Below are 27,553 nucleotides of genomic sequence, written 5' to 3'. Positions count from 1 at the left end.
GGTACATGGGAGTATTGGTCAAATCAAGAGAGAACACCATGTTAAAGGGGATAGTGGATGGGAATTGGTATAGTATTTAAAAACACAGAAATGCTGGAGGAACTCAGCTTGTCTCGCAGGTTAAAATATATTACCCACATTTTGGGGCTGAGCAGTTCTTCAAGGTTCTGTACAAGCAAAAAGCAGACAGGCATCTTTATTAAAGAGAAGAGAGAAGAATGTACTGGCAGGAGAACAGACCAACTGACTAAATGTGTTAATTGAATATGATAAAAGGTGAGAATTGATTTTGGCTTTGTTAAAGGAGACAGATGGGAGAGAGAGAGAGAGCTGGGGGAAGAAAACAGGGTGGGGGGGGGTTAACAGAAACCTGAGAAGTTGATGTTAATGCCATCCAGTTGAAGGGTGCCCAAACGGAAGGTGAGGTGGGTGGACTCAGTCTGGAAGTGCATGAGGCCACGGACAGAGCCGAGGTGTCAGCCAGGGAATTGAAATGGGTGGCCAGTGGGAGATCCACACTATTGCGGCGGACAGAGCCGAGGTGCTAAATGAAGCGATCTCCCAGTCTGCACTCAGTCTCTCTGATGCAGAGACCACAGTCTTAGACCTTGAAGTGGGCTCAGTCCCAAAACATCAGTAATATACTTTTACCTCCTATGGATGGTGTGAGACCAGCAGGGTTCCTCCAGTATTGCTGTTTTAACTACAATCACAGCATCTACAGACTTTTGTGTTTCACTCCATTGGTATAGTGTTAGGTGTAGGCTGAGGGGAAGTTGCGTTTTCTTGGTATGTGAGCCTTGCTCGGGTTTACCCCACCAGGATAGGCTTAGTTAAATTCTGGAATTATCTGTGTTGGGGTCAGCAGAGCACAACCTACCTTTGGCTCAATCAGGGACCTTCACCTTGCCACTGGCTGGGTAAAGTTGGCCAGGTTTCCATTTCTCACCTTTCGTGAGCACCTGCTACCTAGCAACCCTGGAAAAGCTGACCAAGGTTTCCAGGGGAGCAGTGCAAGCTGCCCCTCTGGAGCTTCACCCCTGTTCCTTGGTGTACATCTAACAGGCAACCTATCCTGGACCCACTACACCTCCTCGTTAGGAAGGTGCAGCAGTGACTACACTTACTAAGGAGGTTGAGCTGGGCAAGGCTACCTCGAGAGGCCCTGTCCGGCCTGCATCACTGTGGGACAGTAGCTGCAAAGCATTGGACCACGGATGATCATCAAAACAGCCAATAAGATCACTGGGATCTTTCTTTCCTCTATTGACAGAATTTAGCAGAACCGTCACTTAAACAGGGCTCCAAGAATTATTGAGGACCATTTCCATCCAGCACACATTATCTTTGACCTACTATCATAAACGAGATATAAAACCATCAAAATCAGGACTACCAGGCTGGAAAATATCTTCTTCCTGGAGGTTGCAAGAAGGATGAACAGAATGCTGTAACCAAGTAAATAATTTCAAACTATTTATACATGTCTTAAATTATATCTGTATGTATATAGGTGATTACTACATGTATATGGTGCAGCCGAGATAGGTAAACTGGTTGACCGTTTTGAGTTTTGTGTGCCCGATGGAGATGTGGGGGGGGCTGGTAGTCATGGTGGGGAGCTGGCTGATGGAGGACCTCAGTTTTCTTCAGGCTAACTGCCCCATTTCATCAGATGCAAGGATCGACAATGAGATAGACAACAGACTCGCCAAGGCAAATAGCGCCTTTGGAAGACTACACAAAAGAGTCTGGAAGAACAACCAACTGAAAAACCTCACAAAGATAAGCGTATACAGAGCCGTTGTCATACCCACACTCCTGTTCGGCTCCGAATCATGGGTCCTCTACCGGCACCACCTACGGCTCCTAGAACGCTTCCACCAGCGTTGTCTCCGCTCCATCCTCAACATCCATTGGAGCGCTTACATCCCTAACGTCGAAGTACTCAAGATGGCAGAGGTCGACAGCATCGAGTCCACGCTGCTGAAGATCCAGCTGCGCTGGATGGGTCACGTCTCCAGAATGGAGGACCATCGCCTTCCCAAGATCGTGTTATATGGCGAGCTCTCCACTGGCCACCGTGACAGAGGTGCACCAAAGAAAAGGTACAAGGACTGCCTAAAGAAATCTCTTGGTGCCACCACCATTGACCACCACCAGTGGGCTGATAACGCCTCAAACCGTGCATCTTGGCGCCTCAGTTTGGCGGGCAGCAACCTCCTTTGAAGAAGACCGCAGAGCCCACCTCACTGACAAAAGGCAAAGGAGGAAAAACCCAACACCCAACCCCAACCAACCAATTTTCCCCTGCAACCGCTGCAACCGTGTCTGCTTGTCCCGCATCGGACTTGTCAGCCACAAACGAGCCTGCAGCTGACGTGGACTTTTTACCCCCTCCATAAATCTTCGTCCGCGAAGCCAAGCCAAAGACTACATGCATATGTGTGTGCACTGTGGTTCGTAGAAATGCTGCTTCATCTAGCTGTAAATAATAATGAACTTGATGTTGTATTAAAGATGCTGGGATGAGTTTACATTCGCTGCATCAACGACATTATCAGTGACAGCAATAAAGTGCAGAATGAATTGAGGCGTATGGTATAAATGACAGGGCTGGAGAATGAGCAATCAAGATTCTAAGTGTCCCAGTCGGTGTTGCTGGAGGACATTCAAATGCAGATCAGAATCTATTGTCATGAACATGTCACGAAATTCGCTGTTTTGCGGCAGCGTCACAGTGCAAACCACTTTACAAAATAAATAAAAATAGTGCAAAAGAAAATGTCAAAGTGAGGCTGTTCATTGTTCATTTGTTTTTGGCAATAGAGGAAAGGGAGACCCCACAGATCTTCTCGGCCATTTTGATTTCGATTTATTGCCAGAGTACACCTCATCCAACCCTAAGATTCTTTTCTCCTGCAGGCACAGCAGATTTACCACTAATTGGTAGCGCAAAAAATAAACTGTATACAGCATTAAACATATAAATAAAAGAACTCTTAACAGATAACAAATGTAAACAAACTGATTGCAATAGAGAGAATTTTAAAAAAATCAATCGTCCTTAAATGAGTCCCTGATTGAGTTTGTCACATGAGGAGTCCGATGGTGGAGGGGTAGCAGCTGTTCCTGAACCTGGTGGTGTGAGTCTAGTGGCCCCGATACCTTTTTCCTGATGGTAGCAGCGAGAGCAGAGCGTGTGCTGGGTGGTGAGCGTCTTTGATGATCGCTGGAGCATTCCCTGTATATGTACTCAGTAGTAGTGGGGAAGGTTTTGCTTGTGATGTCCTGGGCTCTGTCCACTTCCTTTTTCAGGGCTTTATTGGTGTTTCCATAATAGACCGAGATGCACCCGGTCAGCACACTTTCCACCACACCTCTGTAGAAATTTGCCAGGGTTTCTGATGTCAAGGCATACCTCTGCAAACTCCTGAGGAAGTCAAGGCGCTGATGTGCTTTCTTCACGATGCCATTGGTGTGTTTGCTCACCTTCTCCACCTCTGATCCCCCAAAGATCACTGGATTGTACCCCTCTGGTTTTCCCTTCCTGAAGTCAAGAATCAGCTCCTTAGTTTTGGTGATGTTGAGCAGAAAACTGCCGGATTTTTTTGAACATATTACTGCATTGGTTTGTCAGCAACTTTTGACGAGCTGCTATTTCCAGATACGTAGAGATTTCTACTTGCCCTGACTATATCCATCTCATGTTTTCCTTCAATTAAAAACCCATTCCCACTGAATTTTTACATGGAACATATCTGAACCTGAGGAAGGCCATTCGGGCCATTGTTTCTACTGGCTGAGAAAGAGCAGCCCGGCCTCAACCAAACTTCCAGCATTGGGCCTGTAGCCTTGCAGGTCACAGCTCAAGGTCATACCCAGTTATTATTTAAACACAATCATTTATTTGACAGCAGAATAGAAATGAGAGAAGAGTAATGGAGTCTGTGGCACAGAAATAACAACAGGCAAGAGAGTTTCTCGGAATGGACCAGAGGCAAATGCCACTTTAATGTTTCCACAAAAATTGAATCCAATACTTTGCAGCTGGAACAAAGTTGTCTCAAAATGAACCAGCTTGTATCAGTTACAGGGTCATTGGTGCATTCTTGACATCATGAATAATCATAATATTCAAATGATTGCCCTTAAATTTAAAACAACAATCTGCAGTGATCAGTACTGTTGGGAAACTTACACAAGCAGCAGGCCAAGAAAGCTACCAATGTTAATGTTGGACAACAAATATTTTCAAAAAGGTTTGTTTCCTGAAAAGAAAATTGGGGATTATGCTAGACAACTTCAAGCTGAGCACACAGAATTCAGATTTAGGAAGTTGGAGAAACATTCAATTATTGAATTTAGCATGTGTAATTGGATAATGATGCTGACACATTGCGTCCGTTCAACCGACCTAAAAATGATTTTAATTTGTACTCAGCATCTGATGCCTCTTGTGTCAGTGTCCAACAACAGTCGGCCGGCACTGATGGATTCCAGTTGCCCTGATGCCGCTTTTCCATGGTTGAAATGTCCTGGTGAAGCCTTTCACCGTGTTCGTCACCGACGGCACCAAGATCAGCAGGGAGGAAGTCCAAGTGCGAATGCAGAAAATGAATTTTCAACGGCATGGTTTTGTTTGCTTGAAGTAAAATATGACAGGACATCACAAAAATAAATACATGATAGGAAATAGGTTATATCTAAAAGAATGATAGGAAACTTTTATGGCGATTTTTGTGATCAGCAGCCCAGAAATCCATGAAATACACCCAAAAGTGTTCAGGAAGCAAAATCTTCGTTGTTCAATGTAATTAGGGGATGCAAGGGAAAGACCTAGACACAGGGAGCAAGGTGAACAATGAGTGATCAAATGTGCTCCTGTTCCTCCATCTTCATCTTTGCAGCCCTTCAGAACTTCACCTGACCCGAAGAGGTAAAGTCAACTTGCTAAGCTGCAGTAAGAAACACTCCAATGAACTGTCATATTCCACTCAGCTCTCCCTGCCCCCTTCTCATTAACTTTTCAAAGATCACTGTAAAAATTAAAATGTTTGAGCAAGGTAAGCGAGTTTAAAAATACAGTTCTCTATGCCCCAACGTTAATTTTCTTTCGAGTAATTGCTGCTGTGAACACCTCAAGCTAAAAGCCAATTTTCAGCAAAAGGTGCTGAAATATCAAAGAGCCAAGCTCACAATATCGATTACTCACCTTGATTAGTTTAGAAGCACAAGGTCAGCGTCTAGACAGTACAGCTTGTTCCTTGGAAATAAACTGTACGCTCCCCTGGCTGAGGGGAAGAAGAGTAGGGGCTGTCCAGACTGCCGCAACATAATGGTTTCAATGTTAATTTATTTTTAAATTTAGACATACAGCACGGTAACAGGCCCTTCTGGCCGATGAGCCCATGCCGCCCAAATATACCAATTGACCTACAAACCCCCATATGTTTTTTGAACGGTGGGAGGAAACCGGAGCACCTGGAGGAAACCCATGCAGACATGGGGAGAATGTACAAACTCCCTACAGACAGCGCGGGAATCAAACCCGGGATGGTGACGCTGTAACAGCGTTGTGATAACCATGCAGTTCTGGTGGGTTTGGGAGTGTAAAGACAGCTAATTACAAATCTCCATTTGGCTTTCTGGGACTTAATCCACAAAAGCGGAAGGGGTGCACAGAAAGAGATTGGTGAACAGTGAGTGGAAAAATGCTTTGAATTTAATTGTTAAATCATTTACAACACGGTAGATGCCGATTCCAGCCATTGAAACCTGTGCCACCCAATTAACCTACGACCCCATACATATTGGAGGACCTGGTAAAAACCCACACAGACGTGGGGAGGATGTACAAACTCCTTACAGCCAGTGACGGATTCGAACCCCGGTCGCTGGCGCTGTAATAGCATTGCGCTAACTGCGCCACCTAGTAACCCAAGTTGCGCACAGGTTTATGACTGTATATATCTCACCAACTGGACATTAGAGAAAATCGTACATGGAATAGTAACAGGGAGGGGTGACAGCATAAATGGCATTCAGACATTTTGGATTAACATCAAAAAGATTGAAACAAACATGTTAAACAGTTTCCCCCCCTCCCCACCCCCCCCATAAGTGTAAACTATAAGCTGATTCAAAATGCACCAAAGCTTTGAAGTTGCAATTACAGGAGGCCTTTTGAAAGACGCTGTAAATCCTTTCTGGCATGTCTCTGATCACCGGTCCATCCCATTCTCCTCCGATTGGCTGAAGCAAACACGGAGCAGTTGCTCGCAGAATTCCAACTCTTCCTGGATTTTGCCAAAAGTCAAATTAGACAGTGTTCATTACTTTTCCTTACTTCCCTCCCTCCACCACCCCAAATGGATTTCATGACACTGCTGTCCTCAGCAGCACGTATTGGGTCTCCCTCGTTTGCCCTCGGTGACTCTACTACTGCCTATTTGGGTGCAGAAGACAAAACATTCCAGCCCAGCAATGTCAAGCCCAATATATATGACTGAATACTCTTGGCCAAGATCAGATAATTAGATTAGGACTGAAACGAGGATAAACTCAAACATTACATCACAGTACAGGCCCATTGATCCTTGAGGTTGTGCCGACCTATATATTCTTACCAAAAAAGTACTAATCCCTTCTGATCTCATAACCCTCTATTTTCCTTCCATCCATGTGCCCCCAATGTTTCAGCCTAAGCTACCATTCCTGCCAAGGCATTCCAGGCACCCATCACTCTCTATATCTCCTCTAAGCCTTCCTCCCTTCACTTTATACAGATGCTCTCTGGTGTTTGCTGTTCCCACCCCGGGGTAAAAGGCACTGGCCATCCACCTTATCTCTGCCTCTCAGAATCTCGTAGACCTCTATTAAATCACCTCTCATCCCTCTTCACTCCAAAGAGAAAAGCTTTAGGTCTGCTAACCTTGCCTCCTAAGATTTATTTTCCAATCCAGGTACCATCCTGGTAAATCTCCTCTGCACCCGCTGCAGACCTTCTGCATCTTTCCCATAATGATGTGTCTAGAACTGGACACAACATTCTAAGTGTGGTCTCACCAGAGGCTTATAAAGTTGCATCATGACTTCTTGACTCCTGAACTCAATCCTCCTACTAACAAAGCCTAGCATCCCATCGGCCTTCTTAACTTCCCTATCAACCTGCACGGCGACCCCTTTAGAGATGTATGGATTTGGACCTCTACGTTCCTCTACTCTATTAAATATCTGACCATTAATCCTGGTTTGACCTCCAAAATGCATTACTACTCAGTGATGAAATTGTGGAACCCGCCCACCTCGGAAAGTTGTTGAGACCAGTTCGTTAGAGAAGGGAGTTAGATGCGACACAGATATGTATAAAGGGATCAAGGGGTATGGGGAGAAAGCAAGAACAGGGCACTGAGGTTACATGATTTTCCATGATTCCATTGACTGGTGGAACAGACTTGACGGGCTGAATGGCCAAATGCGGCTCCCTTTTTCTATCATTATGAACTCAGCACAGAATCGAGACATCAAAAAAAATCTTGGAGATTATTCTCTCAGTAAAATACGAAATGGAGATAATGAAGGGATATCAGCGGTAATCTAAAATGACTAGAATTCACTGAGAACCAAGATGGAAATGAGAATTTCTTTCCTTAGATGCTTATAAATTTCCATGAGCTCGTTTATCTGAGGAGGAGATGAATAAATATTTGGGAATCAGAGTGCAGCTGGGAGCTGGAGAATAAGCCATATTCTCATAGTGAGAGAAAAGGCTTTATAACCTACTCCTGCTCCAGGTCTGTGTAATTCTTCAACGGAACACAACAAATGGGTGAAAAAAAGAGAACAGCTATTATTGACATTATAGAACTGTGGAACATTTGATGTGAGTATTGCAACAGAATGCAGACACCCAAAGGTTGGCTTGTTCCTGAGTGACACATGAAAGTCTGCAGTTAATGTGATTACAGTAAAAGCAAACAGAAATGCTGGAGTCTCACAGCATCCAAAGGAGGTAAAATATATATGACTGACATTTCAGGCCTGAGCCCTTCTTCAAGGTATAAGCAAGGTACAGGAAGGTGTTCCTGTTAAGAAAAAAAAAGACTGAAGACTGGCAGGGGGAGGAGTCTAGTCCATAGATATGATAAAGGAAAGGGGAGAATTGATTTTGATTTTGCCCCGACAGAAGATGAGGTGTTGGGCATGTTCCTGAGGCAGATTGAATTGCTGGGCCAGTGAAGGGTTGTACACCTTGTGCTCAGCAGCACCTCCAATAGGTATTTTGTGGTACTTCATGGAACAAAATCCCTGATTTTGCCCAATAGTGCACCTTTGGAAATGTACTGAATTGATAGAAAAAAGATCAGGGTTCCATTATTGTCATGTAATCCTACATTTAGAATGTAACACACATGAAATTCTTTAACTTTGTATCCCTTAAGGCAGACAGAGAGTCACCACTTTGTCCAGAGCCCACACAGAAAGCTACAGAACCTGGTATTCCTAGGCGGTCTCCCCTCCAAATACTGACCAGGCCTGTGCCTGTTCCAAGAACAGACAATCCCAGACATATTCAGGCTCATGAATTCTACAGACAGCAACAATGAAAGCAAAAAAACGTGGGGAATTTAAAACCAAATAATCACCAAAATATGGAATATCGTCTCATACATGATCATATGTAACAGACTCCATCTGTTTTAACAATGTCTTGCAAGAGGTGGGGAGGGGGAAATCTACTCTTCTCACCCAGCCTGGCCTATGTTCATCTCCTGATCCAAAGCAACCCTGTGAAATATTCAACAGCTTGAAACTCTCTGATCTGGCATTCTATGGCCTGGCAGGTTTGGAATCTCTAGTACAAATCTGCACTAATTAACTAATTTTAACTAGGATTTAAAATTAACTATGCTGTCTTCTGAGCTGCAACTATTTAACCTACCAATGGTGCAATGGGTTTACAATCTCAGTCAATATAAACATTGGATGATAGACAGTTCTCAGGACTCTTTCTTTCATGACCTAAGGACTGTGTAAGCAGAGGAGACGGCCCTATGGGATGGTGATATGGAGGAAGACTAGTGAGGGTCTCAGTGACTGAAGCACACATAGGCAGCGAGGTATTTGTGACTTGAGGCAAGGAACTCACGCAGAACTGGCACCAGACTGCGGAGAGCCGAATCTGGCTGAAGAGTACCAGGTATGGAAACTGGGATGTGAGACGGTGTCAAAGCCGCGAGGGGTTACCGAAAGGAGAACCCACGGATGCTCAGTGACTCTGAAGGGACTCTCTCTTGTTTCCCTTTCTCTGACAGTAAGGGGCACCAGGAAATTTCTGCTGATGGTGAATCCTTGTCTGCCTTTCAGCAGATTAACTGCGATTTTGTGTAATACAGTAAAACCCGTTATCCAGAATTTAAGCAATCGGAAGCCTCAAGCCACCAGCAAAAAAAATTAAAGTGCAGAAAATAATAATTAAAAATATGGAAGTTTAAAATTGACCTCCTCATCATTAGTTTGCAAATCATTCAACATGCAATCTCAACCAACCAGAAAATTCACTAATCCATCATCTAGCAACCCCATTGGTTCCAGATTCATGGGCTTTTGCTTCATTATATCTGCTTTATTACATGACAATAACACAGATGTCATGCTCAGAGAATGATCATTAAGGACAATTTCTGTGGCCTAGATTTTCAGCCGCCTAGTACCTGTTGTTGGGAGCTTGTTTGGGAAGGACAATAAAGCTTAATCCAATTACCAACATTCATATCATGTGAATAAACAACCCAAAACTGTGCGGGAGATATGCCTTTCTGGCTTAGATCACACTTCAACGCCGAAACGTTTACTTGAGATAGAGGAGAACAGTGCCTGGATTCTCCTCAGCCCTCTCCTTCGGCACCAAACTAGGCTCTGGTGATTGTTGGCAAAGCTACCAAAGCAGAAGGCATCCACTGAGCCTGGAAGAAGGCAAAGGCAATGCTAGCATTCATTTCAAGAGGAATAGAAGACAAGGGATGTGATGGCGAGGCTTTATAAGGCACTGGTGAGACCTAACTCAAAGTATTGTGAGCAGTTTGTTGAGCAGAAAGGATGTGCTGCCATTGGAGAGGGCCCAGAGGAGGTTCAAAAGGATGATTCTGGGAATGAAATGGTTATCACTTGTCGGCTCTTGGCCTGGACTCGTTGGAATTTAGGAGAATGAGGGGAGATCTTATTGAAACATTTTGAATATTGGAAAACTTAAGAAATAGGAGCAGGAGTAGGTCTGGACAGAGTAAATGTAAAAAATATCGTTTCCCATGGGACAAGAGGGCACAACTTCAGGATTGAAGGGCATCCAATTAGAATAGGAATTTCTTTAGCCAGAGGATGGTGAATCTGTGGAATTTGTTGCCATTCGCAGTTGTGGAGGTCAGTTCATTGGGTGTATTTAAGGCAGAGATTGATCGGTTTTTGATTAGCTAGGACATCAAAGGTTATGGGGAGAAGGTCGGGCAGTGGGGCTGAGTGGGAAAATGGATCAGCTCACGATTAATGGGCAAACTCAAAGGGCTGAATCAAATTCACAACTGGAACTGTGAACTACAGGTACACAATCCTTTATCCGGACATCTAAAATCCTGAAAGTTTCTGGTGCTGGTACAGCAGAAGAACAGAGACAAGACAGCAGCATGACTAGGTTGGGCGGGGGGGGGGGGCGGAGGGGGAGAGATGGCATCGCGACTCGGGTGGGCAGTGGGGGAGAGAGATGGCAGCGCAACTCGGGTGGGTGTGGGGGAGAAATGGTAGCACGACTCGGGTGGGGGAGGGGGAGAGAGATGACAGTGCAACTGGAAGGGGGTGGATACGGCAGCACAATTCGGGTGGGCTTAAATCTGGGGCAGCTGGCTTTTGTTCTAAAATCCGGAAAAATCTGAAATTTGGAACACACTGTCCCCCAAGGGTTCTGGATAAAGGATTGTGTACCTGTATCAAGGTAAAAGCTCATGACGCACCAACCACTGAAGCCCAGATCCTCGAATAGCTACTCGTGTTAGTACGCTGATCCTTCCCACTCTTGATCAATGTTCAGTGACCCCTCCACAGTCCAGCCCAACTCCAGTTCAGCAACGACTAAGCGTGGATAGCACAGTGGTGCCACAAATGCTCCACTGAGCTTAGTGTTCAATACAGACCTCTGGTGCTTTGTGTCACTGTATGCAATGGCTTGGTAGGAGAATCAGATGGCCACCCGAGAGAGAATAAGTTGATGGGATTGCTCCCAGAACTAGCATCTACAAGATGGGCCAATGGGCTCTTTTTAAAAAAAAAATTTAGACATACAGCATGGTAACACACCATTTCAGCCCACAAGTCCGTGCCGCCCAATTTACACCCCATTAACCTGAAACCCACGGTACATTTCGAACGGTGGGAGGAAACTAGAGCCCTCGGAAAAAACCCACGCAGACACAGGGAGAAAGTACAAACTCTTTTCGGACAGTGCGGGATTCGAACCGTGGTCCCGATCATTGGCGCTGTAAAGGCGCTGCACTAACCGCTACACGAACTGTGCCTCCCCTTTGGGAAATATAAGCTTTTTACAGTGGAGAGAAACATTTGCAAAGTTTTTTAAAGAAATATTCCATACTTATCCTGGATTCTAAGGACACAAAAACAACCAGTGTAGCATCTGATTGGCCTCAGAATCTTTTACGCACCTGAAATTCCTCTTGATCTTTTAGCATCCGTGATCTTTCGATTAAAATATCCTCCAGCCCCAATTCCGGTTCTTGACACTCCTTGATTCCACGAGGGAAACTGGTCACTAGGCTGCAGGGGAAAGAGATGTTCAATGATTTGAGAATAGGGCCAGACATCCCCGGTGGGGGGTGGGGGGGCAGTGCACCTGAAAATGGTTACATGGAAATAGAATGGAAGGGGGTAATCACCAAGACCACAAAGTATACAACAAGAGACAAACCAGACCTGCTGACTACAGAAAACTGTTGTTGATTGGTTTGTTTAATTGGCCAGTCATAAGCTCCTTTCTTCTCCCTGATTAATTCTGTTCAGAGAGAACATAGAACACAACAGCACAGTACAGGCCCTTCAACCCTCGATGTTGTGCCGACCTATATATTCCTACCTAAATCAAAAAATTCCTACCTTGTAACCCTCTTAATTTTCTTTCATCCATGTAGCTATGAATCTCTTAAACGCCCCTATTGTTCCAGCCTCCACTACTACCCCTGGCAATGCATTCCAGGTGCCCACAACTCTCTGTGTAAAATTTAAAAAACCTATCGCTGATGTCTCCTCTGAACCATCCTCCCTTCTCTTTGCAGATGTCCTCTGGTGTTTGCTTCTTCTGGCTGTCTACCTCATCCATGCCTTTTAACACTTGACATTTAGTCCCTGGACGAGTTCCGAACCACGTTTAACACTCCAACTCTGACCCTATATCCGTCCCAACCATCTAAAACCCTACACCACATGTTTCCATTCAAAGGCCGAATTCCCACCCCCCACAGAGCTAAAACCAACCTCTTGGCTCCAGCTTGCTTCTAAACTCTCACCAGGAATTCTCAGAAAATCCAACAGCTGAAGACAAAGGGATCAATCAATGAGAAAAATATTTTAAAAAAACACAATAAATGCTGGAGGAATTCAGCTGGTCTCGCAGAGGCCATAGGAGGTAAAGATATATTGCCGATGTTTTGGGCTTGAGCCCTTCTTTGAGGTATGACCAAAAAGCAGACGAGCATCTGAATAAAGTCTGAAAGAGAAAGGGGGAAGAACAGGAGGGGGAAGAGTACAGACTAACAGACAGATAGGTGTTAATTGGACATGACGAGGAAAGGTGAGAATTGATTTTGGTTCTGTGACAGGAGAAATAATGAGAGAGTTGGGGGAAAAAGGCAAAACTGGGAAAAAAAGGAGAAGTTGGTGTTAATGCCATCCAGTTGGAGGGTGCCCAGAGAGATGAGGTGCTGTCCTTCAATTTGCAGGTGGTCTCAGTCTGGCAGTGCCTGAGAGTATGGACAGACATGTCAGGAATAGGATGGGGAATTGAAATGGGTGGCCACTGGGAGACCCATGGCGGACAGAGCCGAGGTGCTCAACAAAGCGATCTCCCAGCCTGCGCCCAGTCTCTCCCATGTAGAGACCACAACGGCAGCATCGGATGCAGTAGATATTCGCTGCAGATTCACAAGTGAAGTGTTTGGGACCCTGAATATGAGGACCACTAGCTTAATCTTCCACCGCTTCCTTCAAAGGAGGCAGAGAACATAAAGAGCAGGAATAGGTCACCCAGCCAATCGAGCTTACTTCACCACTCAATAAGATCATGGCTGATCTGGCTGTGGAGAGCTCCACTGACCAGCCTGATCTACATAACTCTTAATTCCCCTACAATTCAAAGGGAGTACCAAGTGAAATTTCAGCTGAAATAAGGAGGAAGAAAGTGAAATAGTGAAATCTCTAAAATCTGGCACCTATCGGGATTGCTAGATGAAGGATAAGTGAATTTTCCAGTTGCTTGAATCTGTGTGTAACATGATTGGCAATCTAACGGCGAGGTGTGTCAATTTTAAACCTATTTATTTTCTGAAATTTTTTTTTGCCTGTTGCTGGAGGCTGCCATTTGCTTCATTTCCAGATAATAGGGGTTTGACTGTATTTATGCTAATAATAAGATGAATGTGGTAAGAGGAAATATTGAGGAGTGTTTTTTTTTAAATTCCTCCAACCTCAGAGGTCTATGCCCAAGATGGCGACGCTTGTGATGGGTAGCGGAGCACAAGAGGTGGCAGACTCTGCAGGCACCAAAAACAAGAACCCCCCCCCCCACACTTTTCTGAATAGATGCATAGATGACCCTACAGGGAAGGTGACCACGGCAGTAGACCAGCGTGGGTTCAGCGGCTGAAGGATACGGCTGCAGGGGATATGCGGCTGAAAGACCCACACAGGCTGCGGGCTGCTAGAAACTGACACGTGGGAACCATGATTCGAGAGGGCAAGAAGGGCCCCTGAAGAGCCTTGGGCTCTGAAGGCTTCTTGATTGTACCAGAGGTTTGGATCTGAAGCTCGGATGGCCAATGAATCGACCAGGAGCCTGTGAGGCTGCAGGACATTCAGTGACTCCCTTTTGCTTCTCTTTCTCCTATTAGGGCACCGGACATTGCTCCTGATGACTTTTGTTTGCCTTGCAACAGATAACTGTTGAAGTATATCATGTATATGAAAGTAAATACACAAAGTTGGAGAAACTCAGCAGGTGAAACAGCTGTTCCCTCATTGTGATCTTTTTTGTGTTTTACTTCTATACCATGCATATTACATTTTCCAAGTATTATTACGTGGCAATTAAAGGAACCTTTGTACAAATCAATATTTTGGATAACAGGTTATTCAAAGCCAGAGTGAATTTGTCACAGGATGTAGCCTAGATGAATTTTAGCAATGTTTTTGACAAGTCCCTATGGAGGACTCTCCATAGGGACTGGTCCACCGTCGGGTTCCTTCTTTATCATAGACTTCACGTAGGTCAGGGTCTGACAAGTCGACTCTTGAGAGCAAACAAGTGAACTCTGCCTTCCGATGTCGGGATTTGTCTTCTGCTACCAAGGGGACTGTGTCGAGAGTGAGAAACTGGGTACAAGATGGGCGACACGGCTGTTACAGCGGCAGCGAGCTGGGTTTGAATCCGGCGCTGTCTGGAAGGTGTTTGTATGTTCTCCCCGTGCCTGTGTGGGTTTCCTCCGGGTGCTCCAGTCTGCTCCCACAGTTCAAAACATGCCAGGGGGTTGTAGGCCAATTGGGTTTAATTGGCCAGCGTGGGCACATGGCCCTATTACCATGCTGCATGTCAAAATTTTAAGCATTCAAATTTAAATTAAAGCTTGAAAAATTAACTTGAGTTAGGGAATGGGTCACTGGTTCATTTAACGTGTCATTCCAGACCACTACCTCAGCTGGCGATGTCTTCCTTGAGAGTCTCACTCGCCACCCCAATGCCTTAACCGTCTTTCCCCACTCAGTGAACCAGCTGCTATGCTGGGAGGCGCCAACTAGCTGTTGCTATCGTTAACGATCATCAGCAAGAACTCTCAGCCAACTCCGAGACCATTCCGTGATGCCGTTCCAGCTGCTGCATACCCTCGCTAGTAAAGGGCAATTATACCTCTCGGACTGGAGTGGTGGTTTCCGTTAGCCAGGGCTTGTTGAATCTGTGGAATTGGTTTTCACTGGCAGTTGTGGAGGCCGGGTCCTTGGGTATTTTAAGGCAGAGATTGATAGATTCTTCATTAGCCGGGCCATCAAAGGTTATGGTTAGGAGGCCGGGCAGTGGGGCTAAGTGGATCAACTCATGATTGAATTGTGGGCAGATTCAATCTGGCTGAATGGCCTATTTCTGCTCCTAGGTCTTATAATTCCAATAATTTTGATTTAAATTTTAAATGTGACCTGCCTGTTACGGTGAAATTAAAAACTACTACAGTCAAACCCATGGCATCTAGCACCTATGGGGATCAGTAGATGCCGGATAAGTGCATTTTCTGGTTGCTTAAGATTGCATGTTGCCTGGATTGGCGAACTAACGGCGAGGGGTGTTAATTTTACAGTGGCTTTTTTTACCTATTTATTTTCCACAATTTTTTTTTGCTGGCTGTCGGTTGTTTGAATTTTGGATAACAGGGGTTTTACTGTATTGTCACGATTACTGTAAATATTCGTGTATAATGTGTTTCGTGTATAAAGCACCCCCCCCCCAATTTTTGAGGGGAATAAGGGATAAAAATTTTACCCCCGTGTATATGGTCCCCCTCCCCTCACCCACCCGAGTCACACTGGCGTCTCTCACCACCCCCCCCACCCCTGCCTGAGTCGTGCTGGTGTCTCTCTCCCCACCTGCCCAACCTAGTCGCGTTGCCGTCAATGTCGGCGGCTGCAGATAATCTTACTTAAACCTGGCAGAAAAAATTGTTAAAACAATAACCTTTAATTTTGGTACAAAATTTTTCACATTATACACGAGTATTTATGGTAACCTTGTTACTTGTCGTTTTTTTGTGTTTTTTTTTCCCCGAGCTGTGTTAGACGTGGGAGGCAAAGCTTTTCACTGTGTTGCAGTACAGGTGGCAATAAACCATGCAATTCAGTAGGACCCGAGGCCAAAGATCAGCCGTGGTTTTACTGAAGGATGAAGGGGGCCTGAAACTGGATGGCCAAGCCTCACTTCTTTTTATTGCAAACATCTGGAGCAGTGTTCTAAACGGAGAGACTGCAGATGCCAGGGAACTGGAAGAATGCACAAAATAGGTGACTGGAGAGCTCGGCAGGTCACAGAAAGCAATAGGCGATTCAGGTCTCAGCCCCTCATCAAGGATGCTGAGACTGGGCCAACGGCAGAGTAAAAAGGGAAAGTTGGAGGGTGGGGGGAGAGTTACAGGCAGTGGGAGATTGCCAGGGGGAGAGGGCAGGGGCTGAGAAAAAAAAATGATTTGTGATAGGAGGAAGGGTGTGGGTGATGTGTAGGGGAAAGAGGGAGTCAGAGTGCAGGGGGGTGGGGGGTGTGAAGATAAGAGAGAGAGGGAGAAATTGGGAGGGGAATAACGACTGGTTGGAGTCTGCCAACATGGAATTGAACCATAGAACATTACAGCACAGAAAACAGGCCCTTTGGCCCTTCTAACATGTGCCAAACTATTAATCTGCCTAGTCCCGGTGACGCTGTCCATAGCCCTCCATACTCCTCCCATCCATGTACCTGTCCAAATTCTTCTTAAAATGTTAAAATTGAGCCCATATTCACTACTTCAGATGGCAGCTTTTTCCACACTCCCACTGTTCTCTGTGTGAAGAGGTTCCCCTTAAACTTTTCCCCTTTCACCCTTAACCTGCGTCCTCTGGTTTGTATCTCACCTAACCTCAGTGGAAAAACCCTACATGCATTTATGTTGTCTATCCCCCTCATAATTTTGTGTACCTCTATCAAATCTCCCCTCACTCTTCTATGCTCCAGGGCAGAAAATCCCAACCTGTTTAACCTTTCGCTGTAACTCAGCTCCTGAAGCCCCGGCAACACCCTTGTAAATCTTCTCTGCACTCTTTCAATCTTCTTTCCTGTAATTAGGTGACTAAAACTGCACACAATACTCCAAATTTGGCCTCACCATAACATCCCAAATCATACGGATGTTCCTCCAAGTAAATTTCTCTGGTGGATCAGAGCCCACGAACAAATAAGGTCATTGCTCATCTGACTGTGACCACAACTCCACATTCCCAACCACCTGTGGTAGACTGGGGTTCCAAACTCCTCAGCACAATCTCTGCTTCTCCATGTAGCCTCAACTTCCACATGGGCTCAGTGGAGATTGTCCAGTTGGACCACTGCACTGGACAGGATGGCGACTGATTGGCAGCATCTAGCTTGAGTCGAGACACCCCGCAGAATTGGATCAGAGGTCAACCCTCAGGACTGAAAGAGCAGCAGAGAGGATCACTAGGGTCTCCCTCCCCCCCTCCCCTCACCCCATCCCCATCGAGGTGATCTGCCGGACCATTGTCTGAAGAGGCCTTGCAAAATAGTTGAGGACTCCTTCCATCCTGCACAGAGCATCTTTCAGCTGCTCCCATCGGGGAAGAGATGCAGGATGATCAGAGCTAGCACCAGCAGGCTGAGGAACAGCTTCTTCCCACAGACAGTGAGAATACTGAATGACTGATGAACTGCTCATACAATCCCCCTGAGAACCTCCTATTATTTAACAGTATTTATTTATTTTTATATATGTACTGCATATAAATCATTTGTAAATATGTGTACTACGTCCATCTATGTGTTTGCATGTTTTTACACCGAGGATCGAAGAACGTAGTTTCATCCAATTGTTCATTACAAATGTCTGATGATAATAAACTTGAACTAGAACTGGAATCCTTGTCTGCAGGGCATGGGCTTGCGCAGTGTCTGTGATTATGGGGATAGAGCAGAGGACGACAGGAATTTTAAAAAGTGGTCTGGAAGGGGAAGGCGCTTCTTCACCCACCTGCACAGAGCACCCAGAACATGTTCATGAAAGGGATCGTGCTCCGTCTGTATGAGAGACACAAGCTGCTGCACCATGCCCATTGAGCAAAGAACGTCTGCAGAAGGGGATAGAAGAAAATACGTTAATGTTGAATTTCAAGGATGTCAAGATCCTCACTGAGGTTTATTCACAAGCGTTCCTTCGCAAGCAGAACTCCTCGTTTCATTTTCCCGCTGGGATAGGTAGTCATTTGGACGACTTCGAGCTGGGAAAACTTAACATGGTAAATACACCTATTCTACCTGTGTGCACTGTTTCCCTTGTAACAGCTTTCCTCACCTCCCTCCCGTTCCGAATGCTGGCAGCTGAGATATGAACTGCTTTACTTGCCCCTCCTGTTCTGAATGCTGGCAGCTCCCTCCCAAGTTCACAAGACCCTAATCCGAGTGTTGGCAGGCTGTTCTAAACTCGCACATTGTCAGAACCCAAAATGAGCTTCCAACAACTGAGGGGAAAGGCTGAGAGGATGAGCAAACCCTTGCTTAACGCTTGCTCTGTGACGCAGATGGAGGAATGAGGCAACTCTCTTCACTTTGCACATCACATACCCACAAGGGCCTTCTTTAATTCTCTGGAGTTTTTTTGTCAGCAAATCTCTGTATTTAGCAGCAGCATCTCAGCTCTTCACTGATCCCGAAGATATAAACTCTCATTGTTGCTCCTCGAAGGTTAGCACAGTCTTTATTCTTACGGATGAACGTTTCTATGCATCACAAACAAGGCCAGCATTCCTTTATTTTCACATAACCATACAGAATATAATGTAATATCCCATGAAATTGCTTACTGCCTGCAATGAGGCAGACAAAGTTGTCATTAGTGTTGCCCAGCACCCCTTTACAGTAGGAGAGAAAGAGAATCCATTCAGAGACACTGAGACTCCGTGGATTCGCCTCCAGCGCTCCCGCAGTCTCTGCAGCCACCAGACCCCTGGTCAATCCATCGGCATCCCGAGCTCCAGATCCAAACCGCCAACAAGCCTTCAGCACCCAAGGCCCTTTGGGAGCCCTTCCTGTCCTCAGCACCACCTCAAATCCAGTGCTGATACCTGGTTCCCATGAGTGAGTTTCCAGCTGCCCACAGCCTATGTGGGTCCCCGGACCGCAAGTTGCCCACAGAATGTGGGTGTCCCTCAGCCGCTGAGCCCCTCGCTGGTCCGCAGGTGTAGTCACCATCTCCTATGATCTTTAAAATGGCTGTCCATCTTGAATGCCCTGGAGAACACAGTGGTGATCTGCCTTCTTCATTTTCTGCAGTCCTTCTGGAGAAGATGCTTCCAGAGCTGCAGATTAAGGGGTTTCAGGGTTTAACCCCAGTGACAATGTTGGAACAGCAACAGACACGTCAGAAAACTGTACAAATTGGAGAGGAATCTGCAGAGGGCAGTATTCTCAATCACCTGAAACCTTGATCTATTTGGTGGGCGGAGAGAGAGCAGTAGTTGTGAGTGACCTAAGCAAGCAGCTACAGTGCGTGAGAATTATTATTTTCCTTTTCCCCTTCATGGTTATCTCTTTTCCTCCTCATGACATTTTATGTTAATATTTAAATTTTTTTTGAGCAATTACCATTTTACAAGTACTTACACATGACAAACTCTTAGTCGTGCAGATGAGGTGAGAGCTTGTCACATAGACAAGCACTTAAATTTTCACTTGCTGCAACCGTCCAGGTAAACAAGAGACATCAACTACCATGATATAAATTAAGTTAACCCAATCAGCCAAGACAGAACAAGATATAATAAATAAGAGGGAGTGATAAATATTCATTTGCAGTTAGTGCAAGAAAATAGAAGTATCAATTAAATAGTGTAGTTACCAAAAGGCAAGAGAGTAGAAATAGGCCATTCAGCCCATGAGCTGATTCATTTTCCCACCCAGCCCCACTGCCCGGTCTTCTCCCCATAACCTTTGATGCCTTGGCTAATCAGAACATAACATAATAAACATAACAATTACAGCACGGAAACAGGCCATTAGGCCCTTCTAGTCCGCACCGAACCAAACACCCCTTTCTAATCCCACCTCCCTGCACAATGCCCATAACCCTCCATCTTCTTCTCATCCATATACCTGTCCAACCTTTTCTTAAATAATACAATTGACTCCGCCGCCACTATTTCTCCCGGAAGATCATTCCACACAGCTACCACTCTCTGAGTAAAGAAGTTCCCCCTCATGTTACCTCTAAACCTCTGCCCCTTAATTCTTAACTCATGTCCTCTTGTTTTAATCTTTCCTCCTCTTAATGGAAATAGTCTATCCACATCCATTCTGTCTATCCCTTTCATAATCTTAAATACTTCTATCAAATCCCCTCTCAACCTTCTACGCTCCAAAGAATAAAGACCCAATCTGTCCAATCTCTCCCCATACTCCAGATGCTTAAACCCAGGCAACATTCTGGTAAACCTTCTCTGCACTCTCTCCACTCTGTTTATATCCTTCCTATAATTAGGCGACCAGAACTGCACACAGAACTCCAAATTAGGCCGCACCAACGTCTTATACAATCTCAACATCACCTCCCAACTCCTATATTCCATGCAATGATTGATAAAGGCCAGCATACTAAAAGCCTTCTTCACCACCCTATTCACGTGAGTTTCTACCTTCATGGAACGATGTACCGTTACTCCTAAATCTTTCTGCTCTTCTGTATTCCTCAATGCTCTCCCATTTACCACATATGTCCTATTCTGATTCTTCTTACCAAAATGAAGCACCTCACACTTATCAGCATTAAATTCCATCTGCCATTTTTCAGCCCACTTTTCTAAGCAGCCCAAATCCCTCTGCAATCCTTGAAAACCTTCTTCATTATCCACTATTCCACTATCCTATCCTATCTGCATATTTACTAATCCAATTCACCACCCCATCATCTAGATCATTAATGTATATAACGAACAACAATGGGCCCAATACAGATCCTTGAGGCACACCACTGGTCACCGGCCTCCAACCTGACAGACAATTATCCACTACCACTCTCTGGCCTCTCCCTTTCAGCCAATGTTCAATCCATTTGACTATCTCAAAATTTATACCTAAAGACTGCACCTTCCTAACTAACCTTCCATGTGGTACCTTATCGAAGGCCTTACTGAAGTCCATATAGACAACATCCACTGCGCTACCCTCATCCACATTCCTAGTCACCTCTTCAAAAAATTCAATCAGATTGGTCAAACATCACCTTCCTCCCACAAATCCATGTTGAGTGCTCCTGATCAGACCCTGTCTATCCAGATGTTTATAAGTACTATCTCTAAGAATTTTCTCCATTAATTTACCTACCACAGACGTCAAACTTACAGGCCGATAGTTGCCAGGCTTCCTCCTTGAACCCTTTTTAAAACCTCTTCCTTAAATACACCCAATGCCCCGGCCTCCACAACTGCCTGTGCAATGAATTCCACAGATCTACCACCCTCTGGCTAAAGAAATTCCTCCACATCTCTGCTCTAAGTGGACACCCTTTAAATCTGAAGTTGTGTCCTTTTGTCCTAGACTCTCCCACCTTTCTACATCCAAAATGTTTCATGAGATCCCCCTCCTCGTTCTCCTAAATTCCAATGAGTATTGGCCAAGAGCTGTCAAATGCTCCTCATATGTTAACCTTTTAATTCAAGGAATCATCCTGTGAACCTCCTCTGAACCCTCTCCAATGCCAGGACATCCTATCTTAAATGAGGAGCTCAAAACCACTCACAATACTCCATGAGGTCTCACTAGTGTCTTATAAAGCCTCAACGTCACATCCCTGCTCTTATGTTCTAATTCTCTTGAAATGAACGCCAGCATTGCATTTGCCTTCTTTACATTGACTCAACCTGCAAGTTTACCTTTAGACTGTCCTGCATGAGAACTCCCAGGACCCTTTGCATCTGGGTATTTTTAATTTTTAAAAAAATCTGCCCATTTATTTTTTTCTACCAAAGTTAATGACCGTAGAATTTCCCACACTGTACTTCATATGCCATTTATCTGCTGATTCTCCTAATCTGTCCAAATCCTTCTGCAGTCTCCCTGCTCCTCCACCTGCCTTCATATCATCTGCAAACTTGGCCACAAAACCATTCATTCCATAATCCAAATCATCAATATACAACATAAAATGAAGCGGCCCCAGCACTGACCCCTGTGGAACCCCACTAGAAACTGGCAGCCAGTCAGAATAAGATCCTTGTATTCCGACTCTCAGAATATGATCCCTGAATTCCGACAGTGTGTGTTGATGATACACAATACAGCTGGTGGTGAAGGAAATGAATGTTTGGATTGGTGGATGGGACACTAATTAAGAGGGCTATTTTCTCATGGAATTTTCAAGCTCCTGAAGTGTCGTTGGAGCTGAACTCATCCAGTGTGGTGAAGATTAATCCATCAGACTCTGAACTTGACCCTTGTGGATGGTGAACGGAATTTGGAGCATCAGTGAGGAACTCACTTTGGGATTCAATCTGACCATTACTTTTGTGGCTGATTCTTTGCAACTTTGGTCATGGTGAACCCCCCCCACCCCTCTTCAAGATATGGGGAACTTAGCAATGGTAATGAACGCCATTGAATATCAGGGGTAGGTGGTTAGATGCTCACTTGCCTGGCACTTGCTTGAGGCAAATGTTATTGGCCATTTATTCACGTCCAAGTGGTAGTGAGGTCTTGAAGTAAAATACACAAAGTCTGCAGATGCTGTGATTGCAGTAAACGTAGAAATGCTGGAGGAGCTCAGCAGGTCCCACAGCGTCCAAAGGGGGCAAAGGTGTACAAATGATATTTCAGGCCTGAGCCCTTCGTCTAGATCTTGCTGCAGGCACTTCTTCATTTGTTGAAGAAACACAAATTGGAATTAAATCATACATGTCATGCACATGTCACAAAATTTGTTGTTTTGCAGCAGCGTCATGGTAAAAACATTCCTATAAATCATCTTACCAAATAATTAAAAACAGTGCAAGAAAAAGTCAAAGTGAGGCAGGGTCTGAGGTTCAATGTTTTCAGGAACCAGATGGCGGAGGGGAAGAAGCTGTCCTTGTGCTGCCGAGTGCTCGTCTTCAGGCTCCTGTATCTTTTCCCTGATGGGAGCAGAATGAAGAGGGCGGGGCCTGGGGGGGATCCTTGAGGATAGAGGCTGATTTTTTAAAGACACCGCCACACGTCGATGTCCTCGAGGGAGTGAAGTTTGGTGCCCATGATGTCGCAGGCCGAGTTAACAACCCTCTGGAGCTTTCTCTTGTCCCCGAGTGCTGGCACCTCCGGACCCGACATTGATGCTCCAGCCAGAATGCTCTCCATGGTACACCTACAGAAGTTTTCAAGTCTTCTGTGATGTACCAGATCTCCTCAAACTCCTGACAAAGGAAGAAGGCGAGCATCGACACGGAGATGTTGAAGCCCAGGAACTGGAAGTTCGTGACCCTCTCCGTTGCTGACCCCTCGATGAGGACCGGTTCATGTTCTCCTGAAGTCCACAATCATCACCCTGCTTTTGCTAACTTTTGAGCGCAAGGTTGTTGGCATGACGCCACTCAACTAGCCAATCTATCTCCCTCCTGACCTCGTTGCCGTCTGCGATTCTGCCAACGACTGTGGTGTCATCAGCAAATTTGCAGATAGCATTTGAATTGTGCCAAGACACGCGGTCATGGGTGTACAATGAGCTAAGCATGCATCGTTGGGGTGCACCTGTGTTGATCATCGGGGTGGAGGAGACCTTGCTTCCAATTTGTACTGACTGTAGTCTTCCGATGAGGAGGTCAAGGATCCAGTTGCAGAGGGAAGGGCAGAGGCCCGGGGTTTGGAGCTTGTTGACCAGCACTGAGAGAACAAACCCTCGAGTCCCTGAGATGCAAAAAAAAAACTGCCAAAGAAAAGGGTTGAAGAAACAGGACCCGTGGCTTCAGTTCCTTCAGGTCAGTCATTGGAGAGGAAGAACTGAAGGGGGTTAAGAGACGGCCGTTGATAACACCCCAGCCTGGGTTGACAAAACCTGGTGCAAAGCGAACACAGATGACAGACAAGGGCTGAACAGAGCCAAGCAGTGAGGCCCCCCATCCCATGATAGAATAGCCTGCCAATACTTACGGGGGATATGCAGCTGGTGTGGGATTGCGTCCATGCGCGAGTCAGCACCTTCAGCAGAGAATGGGGGATAAAACAGAAGGAATTAAAACCCCATTATCATCGCACATTGGTCGGGGCATCCCTAGCTCACCTGCCCCAGCCCTGCCATGAAACGACAGCATCCACTCACTCCTTCCTCCCATCACACTGGCTTTACATGCAGCAACGTCTGACCTCTGTGTTCAGGACTGCCGACGAGCAGGTTCTGCAGCAGGAACGCTGCCTTCACTCTCAGCTTCTCAACGCTGCTCTGCATGGCTCTCATCAACACGGAGAAACCGTCGCGGTCCACAAACTCCCTCAGCCCAGCCTCCTGTTCGCGCACCAGACCTGAAGGTTGGTGAGGGAGGAAAGAGAGACATTAACTCCAGCCAGGCTTCTGTGTTGCACAGTACTGCGACTACCCTGACCCACTGGAATGTCAACAGGCCACATCCCCAACCCTCGCCGTCTCAAGTACTGGCAGGTTCACACCTTGTCTACTCAAACTGGAGAAACACTCAAGGAAAAAGGATGAGGACCATTGATTTAAGGTGTCACTAACAAGCACTAACAAGGACTTGGCCTGGCTGGCAGTGTGAGGAGCCCCTCCAGTCAGATCCTTCCTAAACAACCAATCATCACCCATGACGTATGTTATCTCCAAGATGACTGTGGTGGAGTGGAGACAGTAGCCCACTTCTTTGCAGAATGCAGATTTATGAATAGTGTGTGGAGAAGGATAAGGGTTAATCTCCAGTAGCAGTGTGACAGAGAACTCTCTGATTTACAAGCTGCTCTGGGGACGCACACAGAGACTGACATTCAGAACTGCCGGAAGACCATCAACTTGGTGAGAGACGCCCAAAACCTGCTGGTCTTTCAGCACACAAATTGGTGCAGGAATGGGCACATTCCCGGCTGCAGGATTACGTACTGAGGGACGCCCTGAGGCTTGGCAAAGCCAGTGCGAGGGCGCTGTGGGAAAGGCCCACAGTCTAGAGTCCTCCCATTACTGGGCACTGAGGAACTGACACCAAGGGGAAACCCCTCAAACAACACAGGGGGGAGTAATGACAAGGTGCCACAGGGGTGGCAACAGTGTAAATAGAAATGAAGTTAACAATGTACAATGATGGGAATGTATGACAATAAAGGTGGGAAGAGACTTTGAAATAAATTATCATGAATAAAGTCCATTTTTGCTTAAAAAAATTAAAGTGGAAATAGATTAAAAACACCGGACAACAAAGATTTTGCTTCCTGAACACTTTTAGGTGTATTTTATGGATTTTGGGGCTGATCACGAAATTCACCTTAGAAATTTCCCGTCACTTACCATTCTTTAGATATAACCTATTTTTGTGATTTCTTATCATAATTTCTTTTTCTTTCTTTGGCTTGGCTTCGCGGATGAAGATTTATGGAGGGGGTAAAAAGTCCACGTCAGCTGCAGGCTCGTTTGTGGCTGACAAGTCCGATGCGGGACAGGCAGACACGGTTGCAGCAGTTGCAGGGGAAAATTGGTTGGTTGGGGTTGGGTGTTGGGTTTTTCCTCCTTTGCCTTTTGTCAGTGAGGTGGGCTCTGCGGTCTTCTTCAAAGGAGGTTGCTGCCCGCCAAACTGTGAGGCGCCAACAAAACCACAAAGTGCAACATGTCACTGAAAATTCATTTTCTGCATTTGCCCTCCAACTTGTTCCCTGCTCATCTGGGTGACGAACATGGTGAACGATTTCACCGGGACGTTGTGACCATGGAAAAGCGGTATCAGGGAAATTGGAATCCATCAATGCCGACCGACTATTGTCGGACACTGACATAAGAAGCATCAGATGCGGAGTACAAATAAAAATCAGTGGCAAAGCATTTTTAGGTCAGTTGAACTAACGCAATGTGTCAGCATTATTATGCGATTAAACACACTAAATATAATAATTAATTTAATATTTCTCCAACACGTTCAGCTTGAAGTCTATCAATTTCTTTTCAGGAAGCAGGCCTTTCGAAAACATGTTGTTGCCCAGTGATGTTTGGAAGATTAATGAGCAGCTCATAAAACAAGCAGTATAAATTAGCCATGATCATACCAAATGGCAGGGCAGCTGAGGGGCCAAATGGCCTACCCCTGCTTTGATTTTATGAGCAGTGTGTGCAAACTGGCTGTAAAATCACAAGCTCCAACAGAGGCCACATTTCAAAGTCTTTTTTGTTGTAATGGATTCCAAGAAGAATGTTTCTCTTCAAAATTGCCGAAGAATCCTTTACTTGCCTAAGTCACTCTCCCCCCCCCCCCACCCCCCCATTTATTACTCCATCTGCTTCTTAAGCCACTCAAAACCCACCCGCCATCAGAACTTGTCGTACTTACACGACACAGCGAAGAGTGCCTTGATTCGAACCATGTCACTGCTGTCGCTGTTGAGATGCTCCAGGAGTTTGGGCATCGTGCCCAAGCTCAGCACGTGCTCCTGCACGAAGGGATTATTTTGGCTGCATGTCCCAATCAAGTGGGCCGTGCGCCATCGCAGCTCGGGATCCGAGCACTCCAGGAAATTGTTCACCACCAGCTGCATGCCGGCCAGCTTACAGAAATCTAAACAGAGCAGAGAGCAAAAGTAAGGAACTTGCCTCATTGGACACCAGGCCAAATAAGGGGGGAGAAAATCAGCCCACTGTTTTAACGACACCATTTCTGCATTACAACAGTGGGAGCTTCATAAGGAAAATTCTGGCCAACAATCTTTCAGAAGGCTCCAGAGCCGCACATTTTGAAAACTAATTACTCTATACCTAAGAAAGAATGCCGCTCCAAGGGATTTCTCCAAGGCAGATCAGTAAATCTCTGGTGAGACCACACTTAGAATATTGCATTCAGTTCTGGTCACCTCATTACACGAAGGACGTGGAGAGGGTGCAGAGGAGATGTACCAGGAAATTGTCTGGATTGGGAAGCAAGACTTATGAGGCAATATTTGGAGCGAAGGAGGTTGAGAGGTGACTTAATAGGGGTCTACAAGATTTTGTGAGGCCTAGATAATTTAGACAGTCAGCACCTTTTTCTCAGGGTGGGAAAAGTAAATCCGAGAGGACATCCGTACAAAGTGAAGGGATGAAAGTCGAGGGGAGACATCAGGGATATGTTTTTTTTTTAAACCTAGAGAGTTGTGGGTGCCTGGAATGCCTTGCCAGAGCGGTGGTGGAGACTGAAACATTGGGGCACTTGAGAGACCCTTAGACAGGCATATAGAAGAAAGAAAAATAAGAGGGTTATGGGATAGGGAGCGTTTAATTTTTTTTTAAGGTATACAGTGGTCTTCATCACATTTGGCACAAACACAATTTTTTCC

At 45.6% G+C, this 27,553-nt stretch overlaps 1 protein-coding gene across 3 annotated transcripts in view; it reads right to left on the bottom strand.

Annotated features, from left to right (window-relative positions):
- Positions 1-3,980: 3,980 nt before the first annotated feature.
- The window catches only part of hspbp1 (HSPA (heat shock 70kDa) binding protein, cytoplasmic cochaperone 1), a 33,050-nt gene continuing 9,477 nt past the window's right edge, over positions 3,981-27,553 (bottom strand). For 2 of the 3 annotated variants that reach the window (XM_069909687.1, XM_069909685.1), the window contains 6 exons: positions 26,575-26,799; positions 24,401-24,556; positions 24,188-24,235; positions 18,054-18,150; positions 11,712-11,823; positions 3,981-6,299 (listed from right to left, as the gene is read on the bottom strand). In XM_069909687.1, coding sequence (XP_069765788.1) covers positions 6,225-6,299; positions 11,712-11,823; positions 18,054-18,150; positions 24,188-24,235; positions 24,401-24,556; positions 26,575-26,799 — 713 coding nt within the window. In that variant the 3' untranslated portion in view covers positions 3,981-6,224. The remainder of the gene's footprint in view (positions 6,300-11,711; positions 11,824-18,053; positions 18,151-24,187; positions 24,236-24,400; positions 24,557-26,574; positions 26,800-27,553) is intronic. The other variant, XM_069909686.1, reaches the window with a different exon arrangement.

The sequence above is a fragment of the Narcine bancroftii genome, chromosome 13 (genome assembly GCF_036971445.1).
Source record: "Narcine bancroftii isolate sNarBan1 chromosome 13, sNarBan1.hap1, whole genome shotgun sequence".
In the NCBI taxonomy this organism is placed as follows: Eukaryota; Metazoa; Chordata; class Chondrichthyes; order Torpediniformes; family Narcinidae; genus Narcine; species Narcine bancroftii.
This window is presented reverse-complemented; position numbering and strand designations above follow the sequence as displayed.